Source organism: Pongo abelii, chromosome 2 (genome assembly GCF_028885655.2).
Source record: "Pongo abelii isolate AG06213 chromosome 2, NHGRI_mPonAbe1-v2.0_pri, whole genome shotgun sequence".
In the NCBI taxonomy this organism is placed as follows: domain Eukaryota; kingdom Metazoa; phylum Chordata; class Mammalia; order Primates; family Hominidae; genus Pongo; species Pongo abelii.
In genome coordinates, this window is record NC_085928.1 from 151,832,756 (window position 1) to 151,857,707 (window position 24,952).

The following is a 24,952-nucleotide window of genomic DNA, read 5'->3' on the forward strand; positions in this document are numbered from 1 at the left end:
TATCTTTTTCACATATAGTCCTTCCTACATACTGCTGCCTGATTAATCTTTCTTAAAGACCCTTTCATCTGTTTTGGCCCCAAGGCATAACTGGGCAAAGTATCTCTTGGGTTTGAACCCAGTTTATACCCTGAAGCAGTGTGGTGCAGTAAGTATAGTACTGGACTCAGAATCAGGAAATCAAGTTTTGTGATTCAAATAGTTTAAAACAAAATAATTTATGGATAACCTAAAGAAAGCTTATAATACCATATTGGCTGAGGAGACCTATGTATCTTGTCACCTTAATTTTTTTCTTTACTCTTTAAGTTATGACATATACACTAATTTTTATGTTTATTTTACTATTTATATTTATTTTACCATTTATGTTTATATTCCCTTTGTAATTTTCTCTTTTATCTCTGATAATGCCACCATTACTGCAGGACATTAGAATAAATGAGGGTCTGAAGGTACAGGCTACTGGTTTATAAACGAACATTCCTTTTTTTTATTTTTTATTTTTTGAGATGGAGTCTTGCTCTGTCATCCAGGCTGGAGTGCAGTGGCACAATCTCGACTCACTGCAACTTCCACCTCCTGGGTTCAAGTGATTCTCCTGTCTCAGCCTTCTGAGTAGCTGGGACTACACGTGTGTGCCACCACAGCACCTGATTGATTTTTTGTATTGTTAGTAGAGATGGGGTTTCACCATGTTGGCCAGGCTGGTCTTGAACTCCTGACCTCAAGTAATCCTCCAGCCTTGGCCTCCCAAAGTGCTGGGATTACGGGCATGAGCCACCATGCCTCACCAAACATTCCTTTTTGATCTAAGCTGAGAAGATAGGTAACTAGCAAAACATGTAGCAGGAACTTATTGCTTTCCTCTTCCTTTCTTTGTCTGAGTCTCTAATCTTTTAGCAGCACTTTTTCCCTCTTCTTAATCTCTACCAAGGAATGCATATTTGTTCATTCATATTTAAGATAACCAACTACCAGCATAAAGTGACACATTCAAGTGGAAAAAGTAAGTTGTTAAATGCGATAACGGCCTTTGTTGAATTTAAAATATAGTTACTATGACTTTGTAAATAACTAAAAAAAACCTAAAGCTGATTTAAAACAAAAATTATCTATACTCTCGACTCATTGGTCCAGAAACTTTTATAGGTCTGAAAATAATTATGAAAATTCATGATTACATGGAATCAGAAAAGAGCCCAATAGCCAAGGCAATTTTAAACAAAAAGAACAATGTTGGAGACATCACATTACCTGACTTCACGTTATACTGTAAGTTTATATTACCATGTATCTGCCATGTAACAAAAGTAGCATGGTACTGGTACAAAAACAGACACAAAGACCAATGGAACAGAATAGAGAATCCAGAAATAAAATGGCGTACTTACAACCACCTGATTTTTGACAAAGTCAACAAAAACAAGCAATGGGGTGAGGACTCCCTATACATGATGCTGGAATAGCTGGCTAGCCATATGCAGAAGAATGAAACTGGACCCCTACCTTTCAGCATATACAAAAATTAACTCAAGATGGATTAAAGACTTAAAATATAAGACCTCAAACTGTCAGAATCCTAGAAGAAAATCCAGGAAATACCACTTGGAGTATCAGCGTTGAGAAAGAATGTATGACTAAGTCCTCAAAAGCAATCGCAACAAAAACAAAAATTTACAAGTGGGACCTAATTAAACTAAAGAGTTTCTGCTCACTAAAAAAATTATCAACAGAGTAAACACACAACTACAGAATGGGAGAAAATATTCACAAACTGTGCATCTGACAAAGGTCTAATATCAAGAATCTATAAGGAACTTAATTCAACAAGCAAAAAACAAATAATGCCATTTAAAAATGGGCACAAGATGCTTGCTTCAGCAGCACATATACTAAAATTGGAATGGTACAGAGAAGATTAGCAAAATCTTAAGAAAATTTATATTTTAATTAAAAAATTAATTTTTTAAAAAATGGGGAAAAAACATGAATAGATGCTTTGCAAAATAAGACATATCAGTGGACAAGAAACATATGAAAAAAATGTTCAACATCACTAATTATCAGAGAAATGTAAATCAAAACCACAAGATGATACCATCTCACACCGGTCAGAATGGCTGTCAAAAAATAACATGCTGGTGAGGCTGTAGAAAAAAGGGAACGCTTATAAACTCCTGGTGGGAATGTAAATTAGTTCAGCCACTGTAGAAAGTAGTTTGGAGATTTCTCAAAGAACTTAAAACAGAACTACCATTTGACCCAGTAATCCCATTGTTGGGTATATACCCCAGGGAAAATAAACCGTTCTTCCAAAAAGACACACACTCACATATATTAGTTGCATTTGCTATTCACAATAGCAAACACATGGACTCAATCTAAGTGCTTATCAATGGTGGATAAGATTGATTGATTGACTGATTGATTTAGAGACTGAGTCTTACTCTGTCGCCCAGGCTGGAGTGAAATGGGGCGATCTTGGCTCACTGCAACCTCTGGCCTCTCAAATTCAAGCAACTCTTGTGCCTTACCATCACGAGTAGCTGGCTAATTTTTGTATTTTCAGTAGAGATGGGGTTTCACCATATTGGTCAGGCTGGTCTCGAACTCCTGACCTCCAGTGATCCACCCACCTCAGCCTCTCAAGGTGCTGGGATTACAGGTGTGAGCCACAGTGCCCAGCCAGATTTTTAAAAATGTGGTATATATACACCACGGAATATATACTATGGAATACTATGCAGTCATAAAAAAGAATGAAATAACATCCTTTGCAGCAACATGGGTGGAACTGAAGGCCATTATGCTAAGTGAATGAACATAGGAACAGAAAACCAAATACTATATGGTTCTCACTTATAAGTGGGAGCTAAGCATTGGGGACACATGGTCATAAAGATGGGAATAACAGACACTGGGGGTTACTACAGATGGGGGAAGATAGGGAGGAAGGGGGAAGGGCTGAAAAACCACCTATTGGGTACTATGCTCACTGCCTGGGTGACAGGATCATTTGTACCCTAAACCTCAGTGTCACACAGTATATTCATGTAACAAACCTGTACATGTATCTCCTGAACCTAAAACAAATTAAGTTGAAATTATTTAAAAAAAAAAAGAAAATTCATGATCAAAATCGTCATTTTCTATGTTATGAGATTTCACAGAAAAATAATCATTGTAGTCTTAAAAGAAAAATATAAAAATATATTTTCTTTAAATTAATTGTCCATCAAAACAAGGAATACTAACCTTCTCTTGTATAGTTGGCTGAAAGTGCTGCATCTTTCCAGATCCCTGTAAGGACTGCCAAATGTTGCAGAATTCATCATTATCTTTAGTAGGTACCTAGCAAAGTACAAACAATTTCTTGAGAAAATGAAATAGGAAGAAATAAAAATACATATTAAAAATCAAATAATTTATCTATTAATGTTATTCAGTGGTAGACAGGATATTAAACTTTTTTTTTTTTTTTTTGACTCGGGGTCTTACTCACGTGGGGTCTTGCTCATGTCACCCAAGCTGGGGAGCTGTGGTGGGGTCATAGGTGATTGTAACCTCGAATTCCTGGGCTCAATCCTCAGCCTCCTGTGGAGCTAGGACTACAAGCTCCACAGGTGTACCACATGGTGTACCACCATGCCCAACTAATTTTTTTTTTTCTTCTAGGGATGCATTGCCACGTTTTGCTGTGTTGCCCAGGCTGGTGTTGAACTACTGCCTCAAGCAGTCCTCCTGCCTTAGCCTCCCAGAGTGTTGGGGTTACCACGTCCACCCCTAAACTAACTTTCATTATGTGAAATCTTAGTTCCTTTTTTTCTAAAGCTCAGCATAGTAATCACAAAAGTATTCTATGAGAGTGAAACTGGTGTTCTTTATATGCAATTAGTTTTGAATGGTTTTATTTGTTGAAAAATATTTAAAGCATAACAAACACTATAAAAGATTACACTGAATCAATATCCCCACCAATAGGTTTTTTGTCTTCTAATGTATTAAAATACATTCTGTCACTCAAATTGACACCTAAAGATTTTATTTTAAAAATCTTCGCCTTACACAAAATAATCTAATAAATTTAAAAATCAACTATTAAGATTAAAACTCTGGAAAAATAGGCACCAAATTTTGACAGTGGTTATCTATGAGATTTGAGAGGCCTTTTGCTTGTGTTTCCTTTGTTATCATCTACTTATTTGTGTTTTCCAAATGGTTTATAATAAACAGGTACTATTTGGGTTAAAAAACGTACTTAATAAGCATGAGATTTGGGGTCATGGAATTAAATAAAGTGTCTCACACAAGACAACTCAATTTTTGTCCCCAGAAAGAGGAAATAAAGGAAATCACCCATAAATTGTATGGCAGAAACTTGAAAATTGCTTTTGATAAATGTGATATAATCCTTGCCCTTTATCTTTCAAATTTATGTTATTTATAGCAGATAGCATAGGACATTTGGATTATATAAGAAAAAAATTAAATGTTAACTTGAAATGTAAACATTTACAGAGAAAACATGGACATTCTTAAGTTCCTTATTTAAATACACTTTTTTCCTTTAATACAACTGTTATTTTATAGCAGAGGTAGAATGCTAGCAATAGCATTCTTTATTAGCCTAGTATCTTAAATTTGGAATTGACCTGAACCAAAACTTTTTAAATAAAAAAGGGAAACTAAGTTAAATTAGGTTTACATTTACAAAGTCTGCTGTGATTTGTGATTTGTAAAAGGGGTAGAGGAGAAGTTAAAGACTGAAAGTCTTACTTGAGTAGGAACAAAAAGTGATTGAGGGGAATGGTTGAGGCCTCCCAAATGCCCAGAGGAAACTGATGAACTTGAGCTATGTTGAAGTACAGCTGGTTGTGGTTTTACGATGGCTGTCAACTTCTGATTTCCAGTTTCAGAGCGACTCCCATGAGAAAGGTTCACCAAGGCACTTGTTGGCAGTCGATAACCTCTACCAGGTGAGCATCTAAAAGTAAAAAGTTGTATCAGGGTCAGAAGGAAAATACTAAATGTGTTAGGGAGAAAAGTCAAATAATTTTTGGTGGACAATCCATCATCAGCGTTAGTAAACATTACTTTTTAATTTGGTAGAGGAACCTCAAATCACAGCAATAGCTCAATTTATAAGACGACGTATTTCTAAAAACTTTCCTAAGAGCATATTTAGTATTTACTAAGTAGAGAAAACCCAACTATGTTCTAGGGGTGTGTGTCGATTTGTCGTTAAGAAGCTCGCATCTTAATTGCTGAATACAACTGAAAATTTATGAATTAATTTTTTTTTTTTGAGAGATGAGATCTCACTGTTACTCAGGATGGAGTGCAATGGTGCTATATCCTAACTCACTGCAGTGTCGAACTCCTGGGCTCAAGCAGTCTTCCCATCTCAGCCTCCTGAGTAACTGAGACCACAGGTGCAAGGCACCACACCTGGCATGCTTTTGTATTTTATTTGAGAGACAGGGTCTCACTATGTTGCCCAGGCTGGTTTTGAACTCCTGGGCTCAAGTGACCCCCCATCCTTGGCCTCCCAAAGTGTTGGGATTACAGGCATGAGCTACCACGCCTGGCCTCAAACATCTTAAAAACTGTGGAGCCAGGCATGGTGGTTCATGCCTGTAATCCCAGCCACAGCACTTGGGAGGCCGAGGCGGGTCGATCACTTGAGATCAGAAGTTCAAGACCAGCCTGGCAAACAGGTTGAAATTCTGTCTCTATTAAAAATACAAAAAAATTAGCCAAGCATGGTGGCGCACACCTGTAATCCCAGCTACCCGGGAGGCTGAAGCAGGAGAATTGCTTGAACCTGGGAGATGCAGGCTGCAGTGAGCCAAGATTGTGCCACTGCACTCCAGACTGGGCAACAGTGCGAGAATCTGTCTCAAAAAAACAAAATAAAACAAAACAAACAAAAACAAAAACAAAAAAACAAAAACTATGGTTTGGGCAGTCTAGGTTATGAAAGCTCAGGAGCATGGAACCATTCTCAGTATGGCGCTTCCTAAGCAACAGGGTAAATGTTAGCTTTGATCTCATTTGTCTATTGGTCAAATGTGGAGTTCAGCCCTTTTTTCCCTCATTTTCCCATCTTAAAGTTCTGGGCCTGTACCTGGAAAGGCTTAAGAGACAAGTATTTGTGATTTCCATCTTTCATGGCCTTGATAAACGTGTCAGATATTAAAGAAATCTTCTGTTGTTAAGTTTTCAACTCTATCACCTACTTTTTTCTGAGAGTATAATTTTCTTATATTGAAAGAAAGTGGAAAAGTAGAGTTCTATGAGAAACCTTTTTAAGTTCAAGGTTTCTAGGAAGTATCTATTTTCATAAGAACTAAACTTACTAAAGATTCTGTATTACAGAAATGAATACACTGCAGGCAGGTAATCTTTTACCCAGCTCTCTATCAGTCAATAAATTCACTGTCCCTTACCAGGAGAGGGGGAAAAAAAGACACTGAGGAAAAAAACCACAAAATATACTTAAAATATATTTTGAAAAGTTAGTGAATCAAAGGTATTGGTAATCAAACACTTTCATGAAAAATAAAATCAGACAGGAGATCCGGATTCTGCCGCTATATGTGAAGAGTGTAGACCGGAGAAGTCTTTGAGTAACAAGCATATTTAAGTTGCAAAACAATAATAATAGCATCCTGAAGGTGACTACTTGGTATAACGGCCAAAGACTGTGATTTCATGCAAGGAGGTTAAAAAAGGGTAATTAATTTTTTATTTTAATTACTCATTTATCAAAATAGAGAAGAAAAGGAAACTAAGCTAAATTCAGTTCAGTTTTTCAGCTGATTTTTAGAAAGTAGAAAACTGGAAAGGATTTCATCTCATCCTCACAATAACCTAGGGAAGTATGTATATAACTTCATTATAGATGAGGAAATTGAGGGTCAGACACTTAATTAACCTACCCAAGGTAATACAACGTTTAACTGCAAGTTTACACCATGGTGCCTCTCATTTTATCATGATACTTGTTCCTATAACTTTAAACTTTCTATTGGCACTTTCCCCCAAAATACTTGTCTTATCTGTGTTAAATTAAAAACAATTTAACCGTCTTCCTTTAAACCTCCTAACCTCCAGTTAACTTTCTCCTTTCCTTTATAGTCAAACTTCCCAAGTGTTGCCTCAATTTCCTGTCTCCATTACTACACCTGCCATTCACTTCTCAAATCATGCCAATCTGTCGTGAGTACCTACAACTCCACTAAAATTGGTGACAAAGACATACATGTCACTAATTTCAAAGGACATTTCTATTCCTCAAGTTATTTAACCCTAATACCATTGTTTACATATGCTATTCCCTCTTCCTGTGCACATGTCATTATTCCCCCCTTTTTTCCCTGGTTAGCTATTATTCATTCTTCAAGTTCTATCTTAAATACCACTTTCTCAAAGAGGCCTTTCTGTTATTCTCAGCATGGGTCATACTCTTTATAAAAACCTGCACTTCTTCCTAGTGCTTGCCATGTTTTAATTAAATAATTAATAATGTAATCAGTTGCTTAATTACCTCCCTCACTAAAATGAAAGCTCTATGAGGGTAGAAAGCATGTCTGCCTTATTCAGTGTTACATCCCTAGTAGCAAGTACGTCTTACACATACCACGAACTGAAATTGTAAACAAATAAAAAGTAATATAAAGTCACTGGCCACATGAACATATTCACAAAGGGCAATTATCACTGGGAAATACAAACCTTATTGTTAACCCTCCAGGAAATTCTTCATCAAATAATACTTCAAATAGTACATCAGCTTCTCTATTAGCTGTTACAACAGAGAGAGAAAAAGAGACACTAAAAAATCATATGATGAAAAATCAACAGACAGGTTTTTGGAGTGTTTGGAAGTATTTATTATAAAATTCTGGATATGATGTAAAATATTCAGGATATGAACAATGGCATAATATTAATATAAGGAACATTATATAAGCTAAGAAACAGAATACCAGTGCCTTAGAGGATCATTATTGTCCCAATTCCCAACTAGGTAACATTATCTTCAATTTGGCAGTTATGATTCCTTATGTTTCTTTATACTTCTACTACATACATATGTATCTATGAATAATACATAGTATTGTTTTGCAAGTTTTGAAACATATACATGATATCATAGAGAATATATTATTTTGCAACTTATTTTTATTTCTTTCAATATTATATTTGTGAGATTCACCCACGTAAACATGTGCATTCAGTTTTCTGGATATATAGTATCCCATCTATGGGTATACAATAATTTATCCATTCTCCTGCCGATAAACATTTAGGTGATTTCTAACTTTTGCTATTATAAACAATGCTACAATGAACATGCAAATGTGTCCTTTATGCAAGTGAATGTTCCCTAGGTTAAAAGTGAAAACTGCTGGGTCTTAGGGCATGTACTTTTTTTAAAAAAAAAAACAGCCTTACTGGGCTGGGTGCAGTGGCTCACGCCTGTAATCCCAGCACTTTGGGAGGCTGAGGCGGGTGGATCATGAGGTCAGGAGATCAAGACCATCCTGGCCAACACAGTGAAACCCCGTCTCTACTAAAAATAAAAAAAAAAAATTAGCCAGGCATGGTGGCAGGCGCCTGTTGTCCCAGCTAGTTGGGAGGCTGAGGCAGGAGAATGGCATGAACTCGGGAGGTGGAGCTTGCAGTGAGCCGAGATTGCATCACTGCACTCCAGCCTAGGTGACAGAGCGAGACTCTGTCTCAAAAAAAAAAAAAAAAAAAAAAAACAACAACAAAACAGCCTTACTGAGGTATAACTGACATATGATACACTGCACATATCTGAAATATACAAGTTAATGAGTTTTAACATACATAATTAACCATAAAGCCATGATAAATAGGATAATCACTTCCAAAACTTTCCATGTCCTTTTGTAATCCGAATCCTCCTAATCCAGGCAACTAAAACTCTGCTGTCACCATAGGTTACTTTACATTTGTAGAATTTTATGTAAATGAAATAATATAATGTGTATTCCTCGTTTGTCTGGCTTCTTTGAGCATAATTATTTTGAGAGTCACCTATGTCGTGTGTATCAGTAGTTGTTTCTTTTTTATAGCTGAGAAGTATTCCACTGCATATGTATCCAAGAATTTGTTTATCCATTCATCTGCTGATGGGGATTTAGATTATTTCTAGTTTTTGGTTATTACATATAAAGCTGCTATGAAGATTCATGAACAAGGCTTTATGTGGATTTAAGCCCTCATTTCTCTTGGGTAAATACCCACCTATAAATGGTATGGCTGGGCCTTATGCTATGATGTATGTTTAACTTTTTAAGGACTTACCTACATCATGATAGCCCACCAATGGGGGGAGAAAAAAAGAACCCACTAAACTACTTTCCAAATTGGTTTTATCTTTTACATTATGACTGGCAATATAGGAGAGTTCTAGTTGCCCTATATCATTGTCAACACTTGGTATAATCACTCTTTTAAATTTAAGTCTTTCTAGTCTGTACGTGGTAATATCTTATTTGGTTTTAATTTGTATTTCCCTAACAATGAATGATGTTGAGCATCTTTTCATGTGCTTATTTGCCATCCATATATCTTCTGTGGTAAAATATCTGTTCAGCTATTTTGATCATTTTAAAAACTGGATTGATTTATTAAGTTGTAAAAAACTTTTATATAGTCTAAATAAAAGCATTCTGTTGGATTTATGTTTTGCTAATATTTGCCTTTTCATTTCTGTAATGGTGTCTTTTGAAGAGGGTTTTTTTTTTTTTAAATTTTGATGAAGTCTAAAGTAGCAATTTTCTTTTTCTTTCTTTTCTTTTTCTCTCTTTTTTTTTTTTTTTTGAGACAGGGTCTTGCTCTGTTGCCTAGGCTGGAGTGCAGTGGTGTGATCTCAGCTCACTGCAACTTCCACCTCCTGTGTTCAAGAGATTCTCCTGCCTCAGCATCCTGAGTAGCTGGGATTACAGATGCCTGCCACCATTCCTGGCTAATTTTTGTATATATATTTTTTGAGATGGAGTCTCAATCTGTCGCCCAGGCTAAAGTGCAGTGGCATGATCTCAGCTCACTGCAACCTCTGCCTCCCAGGTTCAAGTGATTCTTCCACCTCAGCCTCCCAAGTAGCTGGGATTACAGGCACGCACCACCATGCCTGGCTAATTTTTGTATTTTTAGTAGGGACGGAGTTTCACCATATTGGCCAGGCTGATCTCGAACTCCTAACCTTGTGAGCCGCCCGCCTTGGCCTCCCAAAGTGCTGGGATTACAGGTATGAGCTACCGCGCCCGTCCCTAATTTTTGTATTTTTAGTAGAGACGGGATTTCATCATGTTGGCCAGGCTGGTCTCCAACTCCTGACTTCAAGTGATCCACCCGCCTTGGCCTCCCAAAGTGTTGGGATTACAGGCATGAGTGCCCGGCCTTTTTTTCTTCTTCCCCTGTCCCCCAACCCCGCCTCCATCCCTCCCCTGGCCTTTTTCTTTTCTTTTTCCTTTCCTCCCTCCTGCTCCAGCCTTTTCTTCTTTTCTCTCTCCCTCCCTTCTTTTCTTTCTTTCTTCCCTTCTTCCCCTCCTTCCCTCCCTCCCTCCCTTCCTTTCTTCCTTTTCTCTCTCTTTCTTTTTTTGACAGGGTCTCAGTCTGTCACCCAGGCAGGAGTGCAGTGGTGCAATCATGGCTCACTGCATCTCTGATCTCCTAGGTTCAAGTGATTCTCCCACCTCAGCCTCCTGATTAGCTGGGAGTACAGGTGCACAACACCATGCCTGGCTAGTTAAAAAAATTTTTTTTAGTAAAGACAGAGTTTCACTTTGTTACCCAGGCTGGTCTCAAACTCCTGGGCTCAAGCAATCCTCCCGCCTTGGCCTCCCAAAGTGCTGGGATTACAAGTGTGAGCCACGGCACCTGGCTGGAAATTTTCTTTCAGACTCTCTATGTGTTATTTAAGATCTTTACCAAATTCTAGGTTATTAAGATTTTCTCCTAAAAGTTCTATAATTTTAGCTCTTACATTTATGTCTTCGATTCATTTTGAGCTAATTTCTATAGAAGATGTAAGGTAAGAAGTTGTGGACTTTTTTTTTTGCATATGGTGTCTAATTGTTCCAACACCATTTTTTTTCTTTTACACTAAACAAGTTCTCAATATATACAGAACGACTTTTAAATTAAATTACATTATTTTTTCTTATTACTCACCACTATACTAATGGAGACAGCACCATTTGTTAAAGACATTATCCCTTCTTCATCAAATTATCCTGGCACATTGTTGTAAAATCAATTGACCATATAGGTTTGGGTCTATTTCGGGACTCTAATTATATTCCATTGATCTATATGTCATCTTCATATTAATTCACACTGTTTTTCATTACTCTAGCTTTGTAAAGTTTTGAAATCAGGTAGGGTAAATTCTCCAACTTTGTCCTTCTTTTTCAATTTTTTCTGGTTAGTCTAGAGCCTTTGCTTTTTAAATAAATTTTACAACCAGCTTATCAATTTCTACAAAACAGGCTGCTGGGATCTTGATCAGGATTTCTTTGACTGTATAAATCAAAGCAACTGATTTCACTGACATCTTAACAACAGTGAGTCTTCCAAAAAAGTAAAAAAAAAAATTACGGAAGAAAATTCTTTTAGTTATGTGGGCAGGAAGATTCAAAGAGGATCTACAAATGGAAAATGTACAGAGCCACTGTTCAAATTTAGGTAGGAATCAGGGGAAGGAGTTCAAATCCCACCTCTGCCACTTATCTATGTAAACACAGGAAGGTTACTTGACTTATCAGGTGAGGAAATAACACCCACCTCTTGGGTGATAGTGAGGGTTAAATGCAAAATGTGTTAGTGCCTGGCACATTGCTGACACTAATTAAGCAGTTCTCTTCAGCTAGTGGCCTGCCTGTTCTTCCTACTTTTGGGATAGTGAGACCAAGAGGTTCAGTGCCTGGGATATATATAGAGGAACGGTGCTGTCAGCACACTGACTCCTGGGTGCATGATGCTGCTTCATGCTGGCACTAACTTTTTTTGAATCTATGCTATAAAGCTGGTTATTCCAGGAATATCTTTGGGGGCACATTCAGATATTTAGCTGCTGCTTCCTTTTTTTCCCCCTTCTCTGACTTTTTTTTCATCATCTTAGCCAGTTTTAAGTGTATGGTACAGTAATGTGAACTGTATGCACATTGTTGCGCAACAGATAGGTCTATTTTATATATGTAATTTAGTTGTATTCATAAAGTCCAAATTAATATACACATTTAATTTTCAAATCTTTTAACTGTAACTAACGTAATATATATTTAATCTCAGAAACTAAGTGATTACAATGAAAATAAAGCTCTGAGCAATGAAACTCGGGAGAAGCAATGAAAATTCTCTATCAGTTTCATGAAAACATATGTATGCTCACCAAGATCTTGCATAATTTTAATGTGATATAAAACTACTAAATTCTCAGCAGCCCCTTCTCAGTTTCTCCTTTTAATCTCTTTGCAGATTATACAATAAAAAACAGAAGAGATTTTTTTTCTCTGAAAAGTATAACCTAAAAAAATTTAACTAAAACATAAAAAGATTTAGTTTGTTCCTGATTTATAGTCACTTTCTGGTTAAATATAAAAAACAGACAAGCCTGTGTATTACTTTACAATATAAATTACGTTGAAGACATTTCAAGTATTAGGATATTACCTCCTTTTATTCCTATGATGGTGCCTCTAAGGCCAACTGGAACTGAGAAGTTTTCTCTCACATTTACAACACGGTCAAAAAGACAAAATTCTGCATCCCGATCAGGAATGACTCCATGTTGCTGTTCTAAAGGCTGAAGAGAAGAAAGCTATTAATTATAATAAACAAAAAAAAATTTTCATACTTATATACTGAAAACAGTTTTGTTCCTTCCATGCATTCAAAGTGAAAGCAACAACTCTGAATTCTTTGATAGGAAACTTACTCTGTATAGCAAATGGGGTTTCACTGTTACTCGCACCTTCTTATTATTCTTTCTTTGCTGAGGAAACAAAAAAATTGTTATATTTTTAAAATATAAAATTATAAAATCACTCAACTACTCACTACTTCCACATGTCTGAATTTTAAAAAGCCAAATGAAGAGATTAATTTTTAAAATATTTAAAGTTCTGCAGCTGCAGCAAGGAGAAATAAACACATATAAAATGCCTATAGCCTAAATTATTATTTAAACATTTTTTAAAGTAAAATTTTTTGCTGAAGTATAAGACAGCATGCGGAGGAAAATGCAAAATTATAAGTATATAGGCCAATGAACTTTTATAGTGTATCTATGTATAACTATACCTGGTTCAAGAAACAACATTGCTAAGCACAACACAAGAAATCCTTTCCATCTCCTCCCAGTTACTACCCTTTCCAGAAGTAACCTTACTTCTAACACAAAAGATTACATTTGTCTGTTTTGGCCTTCATATAAATGCGATCCTATTCAAATGTCTTTTTTATAACTATAAAAAGAATTACATACAATGGCCAACAAAGATGTATATATTTTTAAAAAGTATCAAGTACTGACCTATGACAATACTATGAATTTTGTGGCCACTTATAAAAATTATGGTGGCATTCATTTGACAAAACTCTTTGCTTTGAATTTATTGTAAATTTCAATATTAGAATCTTTTCATTATCTAAAAAATGCTGGAAGAAGACTTTTCTCCTATCTTTGATAATTGCTAGTTCTGTGAACTCACACTTAACTACTTTAGGCATCAGCCTCCTTCCATCTGTAAGATGGACACATTACCTGTTCTACCTAATAAAAATGTGAGAAAAATTTATATCCTTTATAATTTATAAACTACTATTCATACTAAAAAAATTTAAAGTTAATTCTTATCGAATTTTAAAAATTACAGCAGTTTAATTATATGGCAGTCACCTCTCTTTAAGAACATAGCTTATGGGAATAAGTACAAAAGGACACAGAACGGATCCAGGCTATAGAATCCATCAACTATAGGGTTCATGTATCTACATACTATAAAATGCTCAAGCCTTTAAACAGTGTCTATCTTCTTTTGTTATGAGACATTTCATTTATTCTTTCAATGAATATTCACTGAGATCCATTTGTGTGCTATATATTGATTAATCTAGGTGCTGGGGATAAAGCAGTGAACTGTTCTCTTACTCTAGTTGAGGGAGATATACAAGAAACAAAATAAGGAAGATATATAGCATGCTAGCAGCTAAAAAGCCTAGAGAAAAATGAAGCAGTTAAGGAGGACAGCAGTAGGGGAAGACATTACAATTTTAGTAGAGTGAACAGTGAAGGCCTTAATGACAAAGTATCTGTGCTCTCAGCCCACAGCTGACTAGATGCACTAAAAGACTACAACAGCAAAAGGAAAGACTATGAAGAGATTTAAGGGAACTTTAAAAAGCAGGCACAGTGGGGTATTGCATATCAAAAAACAACCCATATGCTCTAAGACATTAACAGGCATTACTACACGATAGCATTGATTAGGGGACATGGATCAAAACTGATTCATCAGGCAAATGAACAAGCTGGGTAATGTTCATAATAGGCCCAACCCATATCTAATGTATGAGAAGTCTGGGGACTGGCTACTCAAAATGTGATCACCTAAGAGCTTATTAGAAATGCAGAATCTTGGCCAGGTGAAGAGGCTTACGCCTATAATCCCAGCACTTTGGGAGGCCGAGGCGGGTGGATCACCTGAAGTCAGGAGATCAAGACCAGCCTGGCCAACATGGAGAAACCCCGTCTCTACTAAAAATACAAAATTAGCCAAGCATGGTGGTGCATGCATGTAGTCCCAGCTACTCAGGAGGCTGAGGCAGGAGAATCGCTTGAACCCAGGAGGCGGAGGTTGCAGTGAGTCGAGATTGCGCCATTGCACTCCAGCCTGGGCAACAAGAGTGAAACTCCGTCTCAAAAAAAAAAAGAAAGAAAGAAATGCAGAATCTCAAGTCACACCCTAGACCTACTGAATGAGAACTATATTTTAACAAGATTCTCTGGTGATTTGTTTGTATCTGAAAGTTTGAGAAGCACTGCTCTAGAGGTAGAACCCAGAATTTTATTCTAATTTTAACAATGAGGAAATAGAGGTATGGAAGGAAAGTTCTGCCAGTAATTTTGATAATTAGCAGAGTTTGGAAACCATGTTCCAACAAGAAAACTGACTCTTTTTTTAAAAATTTTTTTGAGACAAGGTCTTGCTCTGTCGCCCAGGCCAGAGTGCAGTGACGTGATCATGGCGCACTGCAGCCTCAAACTCCCTGGCTCAAGTGACCCTCCTGCCTTGGCCTCCCGAGTAGCCAGGACCACAGGCGTGTGCCACCATGCCTGGCTAATTTTTTTATTTTTTGTGGAGATGTTGCCCAGACTGGTCCCAAACTCCTGACCTCAAGTGATCCATCCATCTCCCAAAGTGCTGGAATTACAGCTGTGAGTCACTGTGCCCAGCCAACTACTGATACTTTTAATGATGATCCTGCATTACTAAGAAAAGTTTACATGATCTTCAGAATTACAGTGTTTTTTAGTTTTTTTCTCCTTTTATTGCCCTAATAACATAATCCTGAAAGAAAAAAAAAAATCACTCATAACTGCACCTCCCTGACACATTAACAGGTTTAAGAAAACTCCTATATGCATATATGTATGATCATATATATGATTATATATAATATATACTAAATGATATGGAGTTAATATATTAAATGTTTATATATAAATATGTATTTATATAAACATTTAATTTATAAACATATAAATTTAACACACATATATATAAAATGATATGGAGTCTTGCTCTGTTGCCCAGGCTGGAGTATAGTGGCACAGTCTTGGCTCACTGCACCTCCGCCTCCCAGGCTCAAGTGATTCTCCTGCCTCAGCCTCCCGAGTAGCTGGGATTACAGGTACCCGCCACCACGCCTGGCTAATTTTTGTATTTTTATTAGAGACAGGGTTTCACATGTTGGCCAGGCTGGTCTCAAACTCCTGACCTCAGGTGATCCGCCCGCCTCGGCCTCCCAAAGTGCTGGGATTACAGGCATGAGCCACTGCACCCAGCCTATATGCACACATATATTTTAAAATGTAATCAAAATCATAGACTAAAACGTTGTATATGTATCTTCCATTTGTAAAGTAAAAGGAAAATGTGTGAAACATTTTAGAAAGCTCTGAATCCAAATGGGTTAAAATTGGGGGGCTTAAGGTTTTAAACATTTGTTAACTGGAAAACTCACCTCAAAAATGATGCTGAACAAACTGATTTCACTCTACATCGAAAGGCAATTAAAAAGAAATACAGGCTTTCTATCCTCAGCTGAAAATAAATGACCTTTCAAAAATTAAACTCTTGGCTCTGAGACTTATATTTTTTCCTAAAGAGAAAAAGAGTCATCTAGTGGTGATTTTCTAGACTATAATCACAGCTCTTCAGTGTGTGATAGGATAATTTAAATAATAATTAATAAAAGCATCTAAGCATTATTAGGCATTAATAATAGCTAGGCATTATTAGAAGTAGTTTACTCAGTATTAACTCAGTTAATCTTTTTTGAGGACACTCTGAGGCAGGTACTATTTCATTCTAATTTTACCAATGAGGAAACAGAGGTATGGAAGGAAAGGTTAGGTATCTTGCCTAAGGTTATTAATGTTGAAAAACTGATTCAAACTCAGGGTGTTAGGGGAAACAGCTCCAGAGCCCAGTTCTTAACTTATTCTGCGATTAGTTCGAACAAGAGAATGCTGTATTGGCAAAGCAACAGCATTTTAATACAAAGGGCACATCTGTGAAAAATGAAATCAAAAGTTGAAAAAGGTAAATAATCAATTCATTTTCTATAGATAAAACATGCAACTCTACTATAAAAGTCTACTCCTTAAAAGAAAGCGAGACATAAGAAATAGGAGAGATTGAGGGAGTTCAAAAATTTTTAGTAACTCAATGAGTGTATGAGTAAGAAAAGTACATTTTAGGCCAAGCACGGTGGCTCATGTCTGTAATCCCAGCACTTTGGGAGGCTGAGGCAGGTGGATCACCTGAGGTCAGGAGTTCAAGACCAGCCTGGCCAACAAGGCAAAACTCCGTCTCTACTAAAAAATACAAAAATTAGCTGGGCGAGGTGGCAGGTACCTGTAATCCCAGCTACTCGGGAGGCTGAGGCAGAAGAATCACTTGAATCTGGGAGGTGGAGGTTGCAGTGAGCCGAGATCGTGCCACTTCACTCCAGCCTGGGTGACAGAGTGAGACTCTGTCTCCAAAATAAAAAAAACAACAACAAGAGTATATTTTAGAATTGATTGTCAAAAGTCAATTAAATTTTTTTGTTCTATAAAAAGATGAACTGTGTCTTTAAAGAATGTAGTTAGAGGCTGGGTGTGGTGACTCACGCCTGTAATCCCAGCACTTTGTGAGGCTGAGGCAGGTGGATCACCTGAGGTCAGGAATTCAAGACCAGCCTGGCCAACATGGCGAAATGCTGTCTCTACTAAAAAATACAAAAATTAGCTGGGTATGGTGGCAGGCACCTGTAATCCCAGCTACTCAGGAGGCTGAGGCAGGAGAATTGCTTCAACCTGGGAGGCAGAGGTTGCAGTGAGCTGAGATCATGCCACTGCACTCCAGCCTGGGCAACAGAGAGAGACTCTGTCTCAAAAGGAAAAAAAAAAAAAAAAAAAAAAGAATGTAGTTAGAACAGGAAGAAATAGGGGATTATTATTAACCTTATTCTCAAACTTTCTACTGTAACTAAAATCACAAAATATTAATTCTCAATATTGGAAACACTACAAGGGCATAAAATTTAAATACTATGGCTTTTGTATGTTGAAAATCTAATTTTATAAGTTTATAATTAGTTACGATGGCTAATGTAGCTATTAACATATTAGTGCTATACAATATAAAGTTGGCATAACACTATTGGCTACTAAAAGCTACTATAAATGGTTAGAACTTTTTTAAATTACAGGATTATTTGATACTAATTAGAATCACTAAGTATATGTTTTATTTGGTTGAAACACAAATGAATTATTTGTAAAGTATAGTCCATTTAATTCCAAATCTCATCAATAATCTTGGTTACTGAAAGTTAGTACCTTGCACTTTTCGACTTCTTCCTCAATTTTCTCAACAATAGCTGCATCCAGAATTTGTAAATCACAAGAAGAACGAGATAAAGTACTGACAGGATGTCCTTTTAGCCAAGTAATAATTTCTTGAACTTTCTCAGCACTAAAGCAAAAACAATAATTTTTAAAATTTGATTAAAACTTTCTCAGGGCTATAAATTATAAAAGACATCAAACTTATATAACTAATAATTAGTCACTGAACTTAATCGGGACTAATTATAAATCTAACATAAATATGGACATGTTACCTCTTAGTAATTAAAAGATACACAAAAAGATTAGTTTAAAAGTATTTGTTGATATAAATGAAAGAAAATTTGTTAAGCTCTTAAAGCAAAAATGAAACCATACAAAAAATAAAAAACAAAACAAAACAAAAAGAAGTAACAAGACACGCCTGTAATCCCAGCACTTTGGGAGGCCAAGAAGCATGGCCTGAGCCTAGGAGTTAAAAAAAAAAAATTAGTCAAATGTGGAGGCATACGCCTATAGGCCCAGCTACTCAGGAGGCTGAGGTAGGAGGATTGTTTGAGTCCAGGGAACCAAGGCTGAAGTGAGCCACGTTTGAGCCTCTGCATTCGGGCAAGAGAGTAAGAACCTGTCTCAAAAAAAAAAAAAAAAAAAAAGTAAAAGGAAATTCTTGACAAACCAGCTGCACTTGTCATTGAAAACACTCAATTGAACTATGAGGTAATAAATATCATAAATCTTGCTTACCCATTCTCATTTTCTCCAGGCCAAATGTCATCTTCATAGAACACATCCTCTTGGCTATTTTTGGCTATATAACTAAATAGTTCTGGAGCTCTGGTCAAACAAACAAAAATATTGTCTTAAAATATATATGGTTAACTTCAGATAAACTTCCTACATAATAATTTCAGATCCTAAAGAGACATATAAAGTTTATTGAGGACTACTATAATGTTAATAAGGGATATTATTAAAAGCGATAGAAAGTGTAAGACTGGTAAGTCAGAGTACTCCTAGACCCTAAAAAAACTCCCACTGGCTAAGGTTCAAGTCATAAACTTATAATAAACTTCAATTACTGACTCTACCCGCTTCTATTATAATGACAGCTGATAGACAAAAATGGTATCTATAGGTTAGTTTTCTAATTTTCACAACAAAACTAGAGCACTCCACAATACAACAAATTAAAATAGATTAAAAGCGTCTTCTGATAATTCTCAAAACTCCATTTCTTTCTGAAGAGTGCAGGACTTTTGGATACATATAGCAAATTGAACGTATATGCTTATCTTCCATCCCTCTCCCATCCATTAAAATGACAATATAGTATAAAAAAGAGCATAGACCTAGAGAGACAGATGAAAAATGAAGCACAGTATCTGGTGGCATATATAACCTGTTAAAATTTGAGAGACTGGAAACTGGATGAATGAATATTATCTGATTTGACAGACAGGAATAAGTTGAATCCTGAACTACCACTGGGGGAAGTCAATAAGAAGCAAGTTGATTTAAAACACAGAACACTCTTGAAAAGCTCAGGAATTATAGGTTCCAGGTACATTTGAAAGTGTGGGGTGAGGTTTAGTAAGATTTAAAGTTTGTATAACAAGCAGTTATACTGTCATGTGGTTGCCTGCCTACCACCCCAGCATATGACCTGTAGCGTATATTTTAGAGAGGTCAAATAGATACTCTAGCCTTGTGTATACCAGTCACAGGTATACACTGTGACTTACGGGTGAGGAAGGCATAAGGAGGAGAGGACAGGTGTTATACTGAAAACAGGGAATTAATGAAAGCGTAAATACTATACAATGTGTCACTAGGAAGCATAAGGTCTCTAGGAATGGACTCTGGGATGGAGATAAGCATGCAGGAAGTTTAGTAGGGAGTGCTTGTTTGATCAACACCCGTGGAAGGGAAGGGAGAGGAAGAAAGCAGAATTGGGCACAGGAAGAGGCTGGGCTGTGACCAATTCTCAATGAATTCCTTGGACAGCCCCACAAAGATCTCAAACAGGGATGGCCCTTCAGACTTGCCATGAATTGGGGCAATCAGAATGTCTGGGCTTCTACACCTCCTTATAGATCAGGCATTGATTTGTGGCTGTTGTGGGAAGGGAAAGTAACCTTAGGTGAGGCAGTTCTCCTCACCCAGGCAATTACTAAAGAGGGCTCACAGCTGAGGGCTGCCAGAAAGCAGCATTCCTGCTGCAAGGGGATAGGCCTTTCAGTCTTGAAAAGTGGTCTGTGAGGTGTATCACAGCATCCACTTGGTAATGAAACCTTCTTTCCCTGGTTAACTTCCAGAATACTGGCAATCAGTTTAATCTACTACATTCATATCCACTGTCAAGGAAAAGGGTGGAGGCCACCTCTCGGGGAAAGAAAAGATAAACATGCAGGTAGTGATACTAGGAGGTCCTCTGTAGAAACAGGAAAGTCCCTCCTGATCCACCTGATAAACCCCACCTAAGTACACTAAATTTCAATCGGCTATTTAGTGCCTCATTCTTAAATATAATTGGATATCAAAGATCACCAGACAAGAACAACAAAAACAAAACTTTAACATTCAAAGAGAGAATAAATCAAACAGGAGGAAAAAAGGCAATTAGAGAAAACAGAAAACACAAAAAATAGAAGGAAAAATCCTAGAATTATCTTCAGAGAAATAAAGATATTCCACTCACTGTAAGAACACGATGCTATATATAGCCAAAGAATAAGGACACACTTTAAGAAATTAAAGTGATTAAATCAAATGGAAATTTTAAATGATAAACAATAAAGTTGAATGAATTTCCCAGAGTAGAACAGAAGTATAACAATACAGGAAATGGATGAGGAGAGATAAAACTAAGAGGATTAATCCAGAAGGTCTAAGATTTAACTAAAAGGATTCCCAGAAATAGAAAGCAGGAAAAAAATAGTGAGGAGAAAATTATCAAAAAATAATACAAGAGAGTTTCTCAGAACGGAAGGGCATCAGTTGCAAGCCTGAAAGAGCTGAACAGGAGAAGGGAAGAAAAAAGATCCATACCAAGGCACACATCCTTACATTATTAAAAAGCACCAGTAAAGGAAAGGTGCTAAAAAGATTTCAGAAAATGAAAATAGATCACATACAGAAATTCAGAATCAGAATGGCACAGGATTTATCAACAGCAATATGGAAACTAAAGGAGAATGGAACAGTGGTTTCAAAATTCTGAGGGAAGGGCAGGTGTGGTGGCTCACACCTGTAATCCCAGCACTTTGGGAGGCCGAGGCAGGCAGATCACTTGAGGTCAGGGGTTTGAGACCAACATGGTGAAACCCCATCTCTACTAAAAAAAATACAAAACTTAGCCAGGCATGGTGGCAGGTGCCTGTAATCCCAGCTACTTGGGAGGCTGAGGTAGGAGAATCACTTGAACTGGGGAGGCAGAGGTTGCAGTGAGCCAAGATCGTGCCACTGCACTCCAGCCTGGGTGACAGAACGAGAGTGACTCAAACAAAGCAAAACAAAAACAAAAACAAAATTCTGAGGGAAAATAATCTCCAATCTAGGATTCTACACCCAGGCAAACTATCAATCAAGTGTAGGAGAAGAATAAAGACATCTCCAGACATGCAAGTTTTCTCAGGAAGCTACTAGAGTAAGTGCTCCATCAAAATGGAGATATAAATCAGAAAGAGTGAGGCATGAAAGTCAGAAAATGAAGGAATCCTATATGGCAGACTGGTGAAGAAAATTGAATTCCTAGGATGACAGTACCGGGAAACTGCAGAATGAGAGCTGCACAACAGCCCTAGAGAGCAATCAGTTCAAACTGAAGCGCAGGAAGACACAGGTTTTAAAAGAAGTCTCCAAGAGAAAAATGGAACTGAGCAATCACCTGATCTGTTTGACCACAGTGTAAACAGCTATGGCACAGAATTTGTTACGTGAACACAGATAAGAAGCAAATGAAAAAAGCAGCAGAGAAAACAAAAATGTGTACAAGAAATAAAATGTAATCTTAATACTCCATAAGGTCCAACTGTGAACATTTACTTCATCATAAGGAAGTAAACCTTTAATACAGATTTAATAAAAAATCTTGATAAAAGTTTAGTGAGAGGGGAAATATGTGTGTGAGGGAATCCAGAGTGGTGGAAGTCAAAGAAAGCTGAAGCTCAGGATAGGAAAGCCACTCACAGCAGAAAATCCATAAATATGTCAAGTTGAAAAATTAAGAAAAAGTAGTTTAAACGTGACCTTTTAAAGAAATAAGAAAGTGAACAGAAGAAACAATCTAAATTTCCAGATGGTAATATGGGATTGAATTGTGTCCTGCCCCACTCAGAAGTTATGGAATGTGACTTTATTTGGAAATAGGGTTTTTAGTAGAGGCAGTCAAACAAAATGTGGTCATTAGCATGGACTCTGATCTGACTGGTGTTCTTACAAAAAGGGGAAATTAGGACACAGAGACAGACATACAGAGATGAAAGATGATGTGAGACACCCAGCGAGAACATCACATAAACACGGAGGATTGGAGGGATGCATTTACAAGCCAAAGAATATATAAGGCTATGAGAAGGTAGAACAGAGGTGCTTCCCTAGGTGCCTTCAGAGGGACCATCATTGTCCTGCAATATCTCGATTTTGGACTCTTGGTCACCAGAACTGGTTGAGACAATAAATTTCTGTTGTTTAAGCCACCCAGTTTGTGGTACTTTGTTACAGGAGCTAGCCTAGGAAACTAATAAAGAGATCTTCAAATATAAGGTTAGAAACCAGTGGAATAATGGAAAGAACATTAAATTATGAATCAGATGTAAATATACTTCCTGTAAATCTTTGTCACTAGTAACTCAGTGAATCTTGGTACTTGGCTTTCTCACTTTTGGTATGAGTTGACTTGCTGATTTCCTAGATAATTTCAGCAATAAAATTCAATAATTCTAAGATAGTAACCTGTGCAGCTACATAGTTCTAAGAATCAGAAAAAATCCACTATGCTAAGAGCTTTGTTTATCCATATCAGTTCTCTCAGTGCTGACATAGGTATGCAAAGTAGTGAACGATGTATGATAGTAAGTTAAGAAAAATTTTAACTAAAGAGGGCAATTCTCATTATATATTTTCTTTTTAATAATATGGTATTTTTCTACTCAATTTTAGCTAGTGGCTATGATATTCCATGATGCAAAATTAAGTTTACATGTAACATATGCCAGATTTTACTAATGGAAATATTTGTCCTCTAAAACTAATGTCAGCAAGGCAAAATAAACAGTATTTTCCTAAGATTTTGGATGACTACTAGTATCTTATTAGGTGCTTACCTCTCTAAGTACTCTGCCAGAAGTTGTTCTGCTGCAGATGAATACATCCATTCACTTCCAACTTTCTTAGTATATCCAGGTACCTCCTCATTTTTCTTGTTGAATTTGAGATTTAAACCCACATTTGCTTTATGGTCTCCATGAGGGCTGAATTTAAACCACACATGCGCACACGTGCACACACACACACACACACACACACGAGTTTTAAAATGTCGTTCAAGGAACAAAAAGTTTTGCTTTCAATTCTTAGAAAAGCTCAGTTTTGATTATTCTTCTATATTTTAGTTATTATGGTTATTTCCAAAGTAGCAGTAATTGAAAAACTAGAAGAAAAGCTTCAAAACCCAAGTTAACAAAGCATGTAAATAAATTATGTAATTATAGAGGAAAATGAAATAACAAGATGCAAGGAAATATACTACTGAGGTTCACACACACCCTCTGATACCTTTTTTCAAGGTTCAATTTATTAGCTGCTAAAAAATAAGAACTGTCTTTTCCAACCACCTAAAACATGTGCCATTCAGATGAAAGATTACCATCAGAGAAATTTATGCACAATTTTAAGACAATCCAGAGCAATTAATAAGAAAATAAATACTGAAATATTAAGCATTTAATCTTTATCATTTAATTTTTCTCCCACTTTAAGTAAATTTCTCTAACATAAACTTACTTTCTCCTAGATCCTCTTCCAATAAAAATACTTCCTGTAAACCTTGAAACAAGGTATCCACTCACTCCAAGGCGACTGGCCAACACATATCCTGGGTTGTACTTTATAGAATATTTCTTTAAATATAAAAACAAAAAGGTCAATTATGGAAACACAAGTTTACATTAAATGTTATTTCTTTACCTTTAAAATCTGGAGATAATCAAGACATCACTAACCATTGGATTGTGGCAATATAAGGATTTTCACTTAGATCCATTTCCCCTTTTTTTTGAAAGGATCTGTAGGCAGAATTTTTCTGCTCCTCTCTCTTTCTCCTTAAAGGACAGAATTCCCAAGGATGGATAAAAGGGGGGAGGAAATATACAGTTTGTGAAACTGTCTTAAGAAATAAACTCTACTGTAAGTACTAAATGGCAAACTCCACAGGCAAGTTTTTTGTTTGTTTGTTTTTGTTTTTGTTTCTACTAATTTTCATATTCCAAGCAGGGCCTAGCAAAGTACTTGGGACAAAATGAGGCCTCAATAACTATTAGATTGAATTAAAAAATAGGTACATCATCAAAATTGTTGCTACTGAGAAAAACTAAAAGTGTCCTTCATATATGGATATAAGTAATATTCTTTTCCCCTAATATTTACTATCATATGAAAATATACAAGCATGTATAGACCCATAATTAATACAGTCAATGAAATGTAACCTTAATTTATATACTTAAGGGAAGAAAACACATTGTCACATTAAAAAAAAAAAAAGAAGTAACAGATCATATAATATTTAAC

The 24,952-nt window shown here is 36.5% G+C and overlaps 1 protein-coding gene across 11 annotated transcripts in view; it reads right to left on the minus strand.

Annotated features, from left to right (window-relative positions):
- XRN1 (5'-3' exoribonuclease 1) overlaps nt 1-24,952 on the minus strand; it is a 134,509-nt gene that overhangs the window by 45,378 nt on the left and 64,179 nt on the right. For all 11 annotated transcript variants that reach the window (XR_008523940.2, XM_063722254.1, XM_024245011.3 and 8 more), the window contains exons 24-32: nt 24,167-24,282; nt 23,488-23,634; nt 18,908-18,997; nt 18,155-18,290; nt 12,980-13,036; nt 12,715-12,847; nt 7,741-7,810; nt 4,780-4,987; nt 3,259-3,354 (exon numbers count right to left, since the gene is read on the minus strand). Coding sequence is in view for 10 of the 11 variants with exons in the window: in XM_063722254.1 (XP_063578324.1) it covers nt 3,259-3,354; nt 4,780-4,987; nt 7,741-7,810; nt 12,715-12,847; nt 12,980-13,036; nt 18,155-18,290; nt 18,908-18,997; nt 23,488-23,634; nt 24,167-24,282 (1,053 nt within the window). In the remaining variant the exon portion in view is untranslated. The remainder of the gene's footprint in view (nt 1-3,258; nt 3,355-4,779; nt 4,988-7,740; nt 7,811-12,714; nt 12,848-12,979; nt 13,037-18,154; nt 18,291-18,907; nt 18,998-23,487; nt 23,635-24,166; nt 24,283-24,952) is intronic.